This window comes from Vigna unguiculata, chromosome 2, assembly GCF_004118075.2.
Source record: "Vigna unguiculata cultivar IT97K-499-35 chromosome 2, ASM411807v1, whole genome shotgun sequence".
Lineage (NCBI taxonomy): Eukaryota > Viridiplantae > Streptophyta > Magnoliopsida > Fabales > Fabaceae > Vigna > Vigna unguiculata.
In genome coordinates, this window is record NC_040280.1 from 6,996,191 (window position 1) to 7,007,116 (window position 10,926).

General features: G+C 32.5%; 1 protein-coding gene across 1 annotated transcript; it reads right to left on the reverse strand.

The window, feature by feature from the left end:
- Window positions 1–403: 403 nt before the first annotated feature.
- On the reverse strand, window positions 404–9,514 carry LOC114167667 (E3 ubiquitin protein ligase RIE1-like). The gene is made up of 5 exons (XM_028052788.1): window positions 8,394–9,514; window positions 5,236–5,355; window positions 2,167–2,299; window positions 1,924–2,082; window positions 404–821 (listed from the first exon to the last, which is right to left on the reverse strand). The coding sequence occupies exons 1-5, from the start codon at window positions 8,861–8,863 to the stop codon at window positions 660–662; spliced, it is 1,044 nt and encodes a 347-aa protein (XP_027908589.1). The 5' UTR covers window positions 8,864–9,514; the 3' UTR covers window positions 404–659.
- Between the last annotated feature and the right edge of the window lie 1,412 nt (window positions 9,515–10,926).

The following is a 10,926-nucleotide window of genomic DNA, read 5'->3' on the forward strand; positions in this document are numbered from 1 at the left end:
CCTTACTAACTTGTTCTAACTTGATCCACTTAACTCAGCCAAATTGACAGACAAAATAGGATCAGTTAGTCCTAACCTGTTAACCTTTTCTCTAATTTAAAATAGAAAAAAATTTAAAAGACCAACTTTTTTGTAATATATGTTTTTAAAATATGTAATTATCGCTTATAAATTAAATTTTAACTGTTAATTATAATATAGTAATTCAATATTAAAATATAATAATTATTGTAATTTATATAATTAAAATATATTAATTAATCAATTAAAAACATAGAAAATATTTATATGATTAAATATATTTTTAATATTTATTTATATGTGTATGCATATAAATAACTTTTAAAAATGAAATTGAAAAAATTAAAATAAATTGAAAAAAATAATTACAAAATTTTAAAAATATTAAAAGAGCCGACAGGCCAGCCTGCAAGTCTGTCTTGTAGAGGGACGGGTTACAACTTCTTACCCATTTTTGTCTAGTAGGTCAGTCAGCTTTGACCCCTTTTTTATGGGTCAAAGACAGATCGGACCTTGGACAATTCAAATCGAGCCAGACTAGCCTTTTTGATACCCCTATTTAAAAGTATATATACATATTAAACAATAGCTGTTAAAATAACCGGTGAGCACTTGGTAAGTTCTTCCTTCACTTTCTGTCACACTTGTTCGTTTCCCTTGAGAATATTGTATTTGCAAAGAGGACAAGTGGCATTCATTTTCAACCATTTCACTATGCATGAAGAATGAAAATGATGATTGCAAGGAAGAGCATGGAGCTCCGCTTCATCTTCGTATGAATAGAGGCATATACAACATTCCTGAAAAGCAACAGCAAATATTAATAAAATTGTCTCCTGAAAATTGAAAGTCGAATCTTAGCAGACCAAGTTTTACAGTCTACGGACGAAGTTTTCTATTTTAAGGTAAATTACTTTTATCTAATGAAGGAAATTTATTCTGTAAGGAATAGACAAGAAGGAATATTGAATAATATAACAAAAAGACGCTAAGCAACATCCTAGAAGAGTTCAAGCCTTCATACATCTTCAACTAGATTCCCCTCTTTCAAGAATAGTTTAGCAAAATCTTCACTAAAACCATATATGCAAAAAAATTGCACCTAATGACAAACTCCTTTGCACTCTTGCTTAACTACTATTATTTCCTTGTTGACTTCATCTTTGATAAATGTCAAATTCTACACTTCCTCCTTTACTCATAAGAGTGCATATATTTATTTGGAGCACGTTTAGGAAAGCTGAAATTTTTCCGCGATCTTTTTAGAGAATAAGTTGTTTGGAAAAATAACTGAAATCGTAAAAAGCTTTTCTCTATATATAAGTTATCTTCGTACATACGAAAACTTACAACGACTTCCTAACAACCTTTTTCCTTTTTAGCTTCATACATACTTCTTACGCAAAATTCAAATATAGTTGTTTTCAATTTTTTTGGACTTCGTTCATAGCAGTCCATGATGAGTATATTATTTTCTTTCATATAAATATTTTTTTACCCCAACCTCTTTGTACTTTCTAAACTGAACACATTAAATTCTGGTAAAAAGATATAATCATTCCATGAGTTCAGGTGCTATTTGAACTCAAATTTTGAACCTACATCATTCCCAAATTTCTAAAATATCATGGACTTTAGGAATTAGCACACAAATAGGGACCAAAGTACGCAACCATGGAACTACTATTTGAAGTTGTGAATGTCAATTTCAGTGCTTAGATGTAGGAATTGCATTTATTATTTTTTCCCCTGGTTAACCAGATTCACACACGAGTACAAGGAGCCACACGGTACAAATCTTTGTGCATTGACCGAAATAGAAAATCAAATAACCAGCAATTTCTATTTCACAGAAGTGATGGAATATGAGACAAAAATAAATAGCATTTGAGAAGAGCGTACCGTATCCTCTGGTAAAAGCAGTCGTTCATTTGCCAAGTAAGCACTGCTGGTTTCTATGGGAACCATTGATCCAGCTCCACCACTGGGCTTATCCTCATTGCTTAGTATTCGAAATCTGTATTTTGGAAGTATGCTAAGATCTGCTTCTGACGCACCTTCCTGTGTTATTCCAGAACAATAGGAGAAACATAAGGTTCATAACTTCAAAATATTTTAGTCGGTCTAAAGTATTTTTATTCATACCTGTCCTGCAACCCCATACAGAATAGCAATGATGCCGGGCAAACAACAACACAGAGCAATACCAACCAAGCACATCATGACAACATTAAAGATAACAAAACAGACATCAAATGCCAGAATGACAACAGATAACCTGTAGAATTATAAAAACAGATTTTTGTCATTGATGCTAGCAAGATTCACAAAATTTGGCGAACAAAGTGTCAAAAAGAATTAGCAATTCGAATACTCATGAATATATATGTAAAAGAAAGTATAAATTAAAAATATTTTAAGAAAATATTGGTTTAATTGAAAGATTATTTTATAGGAAATAAAATATAAGAATACAATATAAAAATGTGTTTGAAACTTTTAAATTGAAAAATATTTAAAATTAGGATTGATGGGGATTCAAAAAAATTTGTAACGCTTAATTCTTTTTGGTCTTGAATGTGGAATCCCCAAGCACACATACTTATAGTGGCAAAGTATTGGAATCACATTCATATCAAACTTATGAGGCTCCTAAATACATATCCAAGAAGTACCCTGTGATTTTCTTTTAAGTTACTAAAATTTATTGATTGATACATTTCGGATACAAGTATTTGAATTGAACAATGCTCGCAAGCTATGAGGCACAACCCCATAAACCAATACATTTATGATAAGCCTTGGATAACATATTTCTAAATACATATATCCAAGGGATATCCTCCAAATGTCTCTTATTTTATTAAAATTTTATTGACTGATTCATCTGGTACCTATAAGTGAACAGGACTATAATTACATACAGCTCTATTTTCCTTAATATCCCTAAAGTGGATGAAAATAGAAGTCAAGCATATAGAGCCAATAATTGTTTTTAATAGGACTAATGATGCTTTTCGCAACATTCTAACATGGGCTGAGAAAATATGTACTTTATGTGACATGGTCATTCTAGAATTTATATTTTAACATATATTAAAAAAATTTAATATACTAAAAATAGTGTATTTTGAAGGCATAACAGGAAATAGTACAAAAAAACTCAGCAGAGAAAATGGATTCAGTCATTCTACCCGATATGGGCAAAGGATACATATATGAATACAGTTTTTCTTTTCTTTATTTCCTTCAAGTTTGATCATCAACCATTGGTATAATCATGTATGAACTAAAAATGACAAATACCTATTGTACATAAGCTAACATATCACAGTGATGTGGGCCACTAAATAGGGTTATCATATCTTTAAATTTAAATTTTGATTTAATTCAGTGTATCCCTTTTACCTATCCTAGATCTGGATATCAGAATGCTGATTTTAGATCCATATCTTGTTAACTAGGAAATTTTGTAGATAAGACCCTAATAATTAGGAACCATTAATTTTTATTTTTATTTTATCAAGTAGGTCTTAAATTAGGACCAACTAGAATACATGTTTCGCATGGCCCTATTAGTTAGGAAACTCTTTATTTTTAGGAGAAATTGCAGTTCCCTTTCCTAAAAAAAATATGAAATTTAAAAATTGAAGTTTTGAAGTATAAAAATGAAGAATTTTTTATAAACAAAAAATTGAATAGTATATATATTAAAATTATCATATATATTTACGGTCACTAAATTATAAATTGTCTTGTAAAAATATAAAAGTTATAGTTTTTAGAAAACATTATTTTAATATAAAGTAAATAGATGACTATAAAATATATGATTAAATTTATTAACTTATTGTTATATGATTTTCAGATAAATAAAATAAGGAGTACAATTGTTACTTTATTAAAAGTATGACATCACGGAAGTGTAAGTGCAATTTACCCCTATTTTTATTTTATCACAAGTGTTAGGAATATCTTTTTAAAGGGTTTGATTTAAAAATTTTATCAATAAGAAATAATTTTCAGAATAACTTGTGTTAATATCCAGGAGAGGCTCTGTCAAGGAAGAGTCTATTTCTTGCTTTCACCAAAAAGGATTACTCCATCTCATAGGCTTCTAACTTGGTCACACCATACCTAGAATTTTAGACAATTCCGTGTATCCCTATATCGATGCCTTGTCATAACCAAGGTTGTTGAAAGCCAGTATAAACTCGTGGAGCTTTCGTATACACAACTAATAGACTTGTAATAATATTGCAAATTCTATTAAAGACATGTATGCGCAACATTATAACATAATACTCTTAAATCAATATTAATTCAATATTTCTATTTTATATAATAAAGGAAAATAGAGGACTAAATCATACAAACAATAAGGAAAAACAAAGTCAATGGAAATCTTATTTGCTTCGATTTCAATTCACCACTCTAAGAGTGCGGCTCAACTTGGGTGTTGAAACTAAGAATACAACTTAGTCAGAGGATCTTTAAGAGGCCTGCCACTCCTACCTCATTATCCATCCGAGATAATAAACTACCCTCTCCATTTTCTCACACTTGCAATTATACTATATTCTAATTTCGTTAATTAACAGCTACAACCCAATAATGGATTGGAACCATGGTTATAAATTGCAGTTCACAACTGCAGCTGCATTTGAACAGTTTCTCCCGCAACAGCAACAGATAAAGGATATATAAATAAGTAGAGTAATTGCAAAATTATTATATTTTGCTTTCATGCTCGCAAAAAAATAATTTTACACTGCCTCGGCCACAGTTGGCAATAACCACAACTATGACCACAATCTCAATTTAGAACCAAGGTCGGACCCTTTCGTGCAATCCCACCAGAGCAAGAGTTTTGTAGCATTAGGTTGCCTTCTTGTATAATTAATCAAATGGAACACATGGCTAAAGATTAGCCACTAGATGCTAAGGGAGCTAGTAGACTCTTAAAAACAATAGGTTCTAAAGGAATCTCCATCCTTTTGTTATTCAAAAAAGGAACATGTCTTCACCACCATCCTTTCCCCTCCCCGGCCAACCCAATAAACAAAAGCAGAAAGGTGAATGATCTCACGTGTATGCATTGTTCAGGTACCCAAACATATAGTCATCCGTATGTGAGTCAACATGCATAGACAGATATCAGAATATCAAAATTAATATACAAACATTACTTTAGAAGTTGAAATAAAGGCTCACCAGTACAATCGTGGGGCATCTTGCAGAAGTATATCGCCACCAGAGACAACCCAGTAAAAGCCCACTAACCACCAAAGGAGTGAAACCCTAGAAATTAATGATTCACATCGTTTTAAGAACCTGTATTGCAAATATTCAAAAATTAGTATCATCAAATATTAATTAATTGTATAACACAATCCAAAGAAGTATCAAGTACAATATAGTACAACATATAAGACTATAGTAGATTAACATATTTCATCAGCCAGGGTATTTAACATAAGAACAGACATCTTATTTCCTTTTCCTAAAGTTAATGATAATTCTATCCTGTGGGCCGTGGTTAGTCCTCACAGTGCACCATTTCTGGCAAAAGTTCTAGCCAAATATCAACGGAAGGTCCATTTGCTGAAACCTATATGAAAACCATAAATTCTTTCGATATTACTAGTACCACAATTTTTTTACCAACTATTGTGACTAATCCTCGTTTAGTATACAACATAATAGTGAAAGAAATTTATACAATTTTTTAACTACCCATGCTTGGAGGCTCAGTAGTACTCAAGCTTTCAGCAGAAAAAGAACAATTAGTCCTCTAGCACATATTAATTAGGCCCAAGGATGAACCTATCACAGTTAATAAAAAGAATAAACAATTGCAATAATACATATTTTTTTATTCCAGAAAGCTGATATAAAGGGTGAAATAGTGAAAATTAATTGCAATTGCATGTGAAAACCTACAGTTAACCTGAGGAGTGGGGAACAGCATGATAAATGAAAACCCACAGCTAATTATACCCACAATGTAAAGTAGTGAAAAGTTCACTGCCTATATATCCTCACACACTACGAAGGAAATCAACATTTTATTGGCTGTCTTGGTCACTCCTGTATCAATTAATGTTGAAAGAACTTAATTTATATAAATATAGCATACTCCAATATCTTCAAGAAGTCCATGACATAAAACCTCCTTCAGGAAAACAACTCTATAATAAACTTGTTATCATGTACAAGCCCATAAATAATCTTATGTTTTACAAAATACCAATCCATCCAAACATGAGCGAAAAGTGAATTAATGAATGAAATGTGGCAATAAGGACTGAACACTACTCTTCTGAATCAAAGAGATTCTTTTACCTCAGTAAACCAAGTCCATTAAATATTAAGTTCTGAGTTTTTTCAAATGTACAGGTACAAGTACCTGATACAATATGCATACTAAAAAATTGAAACAATAGGAAATGGAAAGACATGTTATGTTTTATTCAACTTGTAAATTAGGTAGAAATAAAATGAAGCAATTAAAATATATATTCAATCCAAATACTGCCAATGGCTAATAGTTTAAACAAAAGGGTTTGCATCATCAAATTCAAATCAGAAAGACAGCTGAATAACCCTTCCTTAGCACTAAAGAAGCATATAAAGTCATAACAGTCCTCAATAGCTATGTAATTTGTTCATGCTGAGGATGCTCAAGCTAGTACTGGCATGTGCAAGCTCTAGCCAATCCAAAATAGACAATAAAATATGTATGTTTTCAAACATATGGATACTGCCATATCATATTCAAATTCCTACAGTACAGGTATGACAAGCTTTTTCATTTCAACACCATGTTAGGGACAAAACTATATTTACTATCAATAAAATAATACATGCTAAATCCATAATATACACGTTCTAAATAGTTTACAACCCATGCTTAGGTAGTAAAAGATGGCCAGCTACATACCTACTTGATAGGCAATCCCTTTAGTTAGTTAAATTAATTAGCAGAGTAATTATAGTTAGTTAGTTAGTTAGTTGAGAGCTGGAATAATTAAGGAAATAAGGCATGCTGCCTATAAATAAGAAGAGATATCGAGAGGAATGGCTCGTCAATTGAAGAGTTAGTATTGTGCCTAAGAAAGTCCTAGAGCTTGGAAAGCATAAATGCTAAACGAGTTCCTATCAAAGGGTATTAGAGCATGATGGATCCAGGAGTTGTGGGTGAATTATCAAGAAAATGACTTCAAGATTAATTCCAAGATTTGATCAAGTTATGCTTACTGGTGGACATCAATGCAGAGCACTATTTTTGGGACAAGAAATGCCGGAATCGGATTACTAGCACAAGTACTCAACTAAAATAAAATATGAAAACAAAAGAAGAAAAACAAACAATAGGCAAAGAATGTCATTTTATTAAAGAAAGAAAAATTACATACCATTTTCTCTGGTCCTAAGGAGAAAACAATGACATCCTCTATCTTGGAAATAAGAAAAATGAATACAAGGAGAACCTTAAAGGAGAAACTAACCTTCTCTTTTAATTCTTCTCTTAAGCAATAAATCAAAAGGAAAAAATAGAAAAAGACCTTGGGATGTTTTCCTAAGGAAAGAAATTGTGTGTTCTTTCTTTTCATCAATAAACAATGTTCAAGCCCACTCAACCTGAACCAGTTTTTATCACTACTATTGTCCATGTTATGATATTAAACAAGCACATACCCCCTTCATGACCCTTCACTCATCAGATCAATAGGAAGAGGTGTTGAGAGGAGTGGCAACCTAACTAATCAATAAAACATTTTAACATTTCCAGTTCACAACCTCTAGCAAACCATATTTCGTTATGAAGAGCCTCTTCACGACACTATGCCAGTTCTATCAAGTCCAATCATAAAAATTACATAACCCTTAATCATAATCCAAAGCATAACATTTGAAAATTTCTTAGAATAACTTTGCTAGACTACCTTAAATTGCAGTATATAAATATGACAAATGCACAACAAACTCAATGTTCATCTGACCAACTGTACCTTGAATAACTTCATATCTACTGAACCAAACCGGCACATAAACAACTACCTTTACCTCCACAACATAACACCACTAAATTCCCCAAAGCTCCCCATAATTCATGATTTTTTTTCAGAGTTCGAAAGTCAAAACTCAAAAGCCTAGAATCCAAACAGTTAAAAATAAATGAAAAAAATGCATAGATTGAAAAGGAACACCAAAATCAAACCTCTAAAATCTAATAAAACTGAACTGAACCCACTCATGTCAAATTAAAAAATTCAAAATCAAACACATAACATCCAAAAAAAGGAACAATTCGACAAAAACAGAATATCTCAGCTCAACATAACAAAATTGAATTGAATTGAACGCACCGGCAAGACGAATTGCCAGAGCTCCCATCCACGACGCTGTCGCTATCGTTGCCACCCTCATCATCGTCGCTGCCGGTTTGGCTCTCAACGTCCTGCGTCCCCTGGCCACGGTGCGACTCCCACCGGCTACGATGATGCCGGTACGTGAGCCAGAGGAGCACCACATGCATAAAGCGCAGCAGAACGTACCCGACGATCCACAAACGGATCGGCGAGTTCGGCCGCTCGCTGGTGGTGCATGCAAGCATCGCGGCCGAGACAAACACGAAGGCCATGTTCCACGACATCTCGAGGGCCAACACCGGCTTAGAGTGGATCAAGTCCGAGATGAAATCGCACACCGCGGTCACCAGCATGGAGGGGTCTGGGCGGCCGCCGGCTCGACCGAGGAGGACCGCTAGCGCGGGCGCTCGGGCGGCGTCGTGGCGGTTGTGGAACAGCGGCGCCTCCGCGCCTGTCGGTGATGACATGGCTGACCACCCTTTTTCACCTAATGCACTATTTCATTTTTTTTTTATATAAACTTTTTACTATAAAACTACCTCTACCAAAACCTGAAAACATAATTAGAATCAAAAATACATAAATGCTTATACTGTATTTTTACATAAATTCTTTCTTCAAAAATATATTTTAAGAATATTTTCTAATTTTAGTTTTTTTATTATTTTCAAACATAGATGTCATATTTAACGAAGGGGAATATTTTTTTTAATGAGAATAGAATGATCGATGGTCGCCCAAAACTCGGTTGGTCGGTTCAGGCCACCTAAGATGTTTTACGATTTCTTTATCAGCTAGACTTTCAGCCTGTATTCTGGTCCCAGATAGTGCACAATCTTTAATGTCCTCCGCCCTACATTCCCACCTTGCAGTGGAAGCTTGGGTGACGTAGGGTGCGAACCTTCTATCAATGCGCCTTGGACAACGTCTTCCCACGGACGACGGGCGTCTCGGGATCATACAACGTTTGTGGCACGCTTTTCCTGTCGTCGCTTATATCTCGTCTTCAACCTCAATATGGGTTGAGGCTCTAAGCCTGATCTTCGCCAACAACAGCGCGAGGTTTCTAACAAGGAACTCACTAAATGAGTTAGCTCGTAACCCTTTCACAAACGTATATACCAGGATCTCTTTGTTGGGACTCGAGATATTGGTACTCTTATTGAGAAGTGGTTAGGATATTCTCTAAGGCACAAGTCCCTGTTACAAATATTTTATTATAATTTAAAAAATAAATAATTAAAATAAAAAAATTTACTATTACTCATGTTTTTATAGACTTCTACTTTTATGGGTTAATGTCATTTATGGCTAACTGCTATATTCTTATTACTCTTTACTCCTTTGTCTCCTTTTGCTACCTATAAATACCACCTAGGTGCATGGGGAAGAAAACAACAAAACCAATAAACAATAATAGAGTTCTCTAAAAAGTGTTCTTCTTTTCTTCTCTATATTATCTTTAAGACAGTGGTGTTCATAAGGTTCGGAGATCCTTCGCTGCACTCGATCGATCTGACGGATTGTTGTATCTTGGGAGAGAAACGCATATGATAAGAAACACATATATGATTGTGTATTGATATATTTGTTTAGCCTTGTGCAGTAGGGGCGTTTTCTCTCTAAGGATAGCGTTAAGCCTGTCTCAACCCAAGATATTTCTACTCCTTACCTTTTATTTATTATTGTTATTATAATTGTTGATCTCTGGTTAAATATTCATTGTTTTATATATTGTCTTAGTATTATTATTGATTTAATAATTATTATTATATTATTTTCATATTTTTATTATTAATAGTATTATTTGAGTAATCATTTTCTAACATTCTTAGAGAGAAAAATATTATCTTGTTATTTATATTTTTTTGATTACTCATCTGTATTCATTTCTACAATTAAAAACAATATAGAGTTGAAGACTGAAAACACATTTTATGAACTAATGTGTTTCTTATGGTTATAATTTAATTAGTTTCAACAAAGCCTAAAAATGGATGTGTATAATTGTTTCTATTTCTATTGATAACAATAAATGAAATTTCATGCTCATTGAATAATTTTCTTTTGTGATGTTTATAGCTAATATTTTGGTTGTTATATTAATTTATGCTTTAATATTGTCTATTCTTACCATTGATAAAGATATTCTATATCATGTATATATTTTAAGTATTTTGTATGAAAACAATTATAAAATAATTTGTCATACTAAAATTACTATTGTGTTATGGAGAAAATTAACTTGATATTTATATGAAAAAAAATATGACTGATAATAAATATAATCCTTATCAAATTTATGAATTCAAAATTATTGTTTATGACATGAAATTAAAATGAATTATTTTAATTGATATCATGTTTAAGATCATGTAAATGCTGATAAAAGAAGAAATCTCCATATGATAAATTGAAGGGATGGTCAAGTAAAAACTAAAATTGTCTTCCAGAAACTTCCTTTTTGTCCAACAAGGTTATGGAGTGGTTTTTGAGTGCAATATGATTATTATTTCTAGACTTTGTTACT

Excerpts from the sequence above, each read along its gene's own strand:
- LOC114167667 (XM_028052788.1), bottom strand. The coding sequence starts at position 8,863 with ATGTCATCACCGACAGGCGCGGAGGCGCCGCTGTTCCACAACCGCCAC. Across the intron at positions 2,083-2,166 it reads TGTATGGGGTTGCAGGACAG|GAAGGTGCGTCAGAAGCAGA; the intron begins GTATGAATAAAA and ends GGAATAACACAG. Across the intron at positions 822-1,923 it reads TGCTTTTACCAGAGGATACG|GAATGTTGTATATGCCTCTA; the intron begins GTACGCTCTTCT and ends GTTGCTTTTCAG.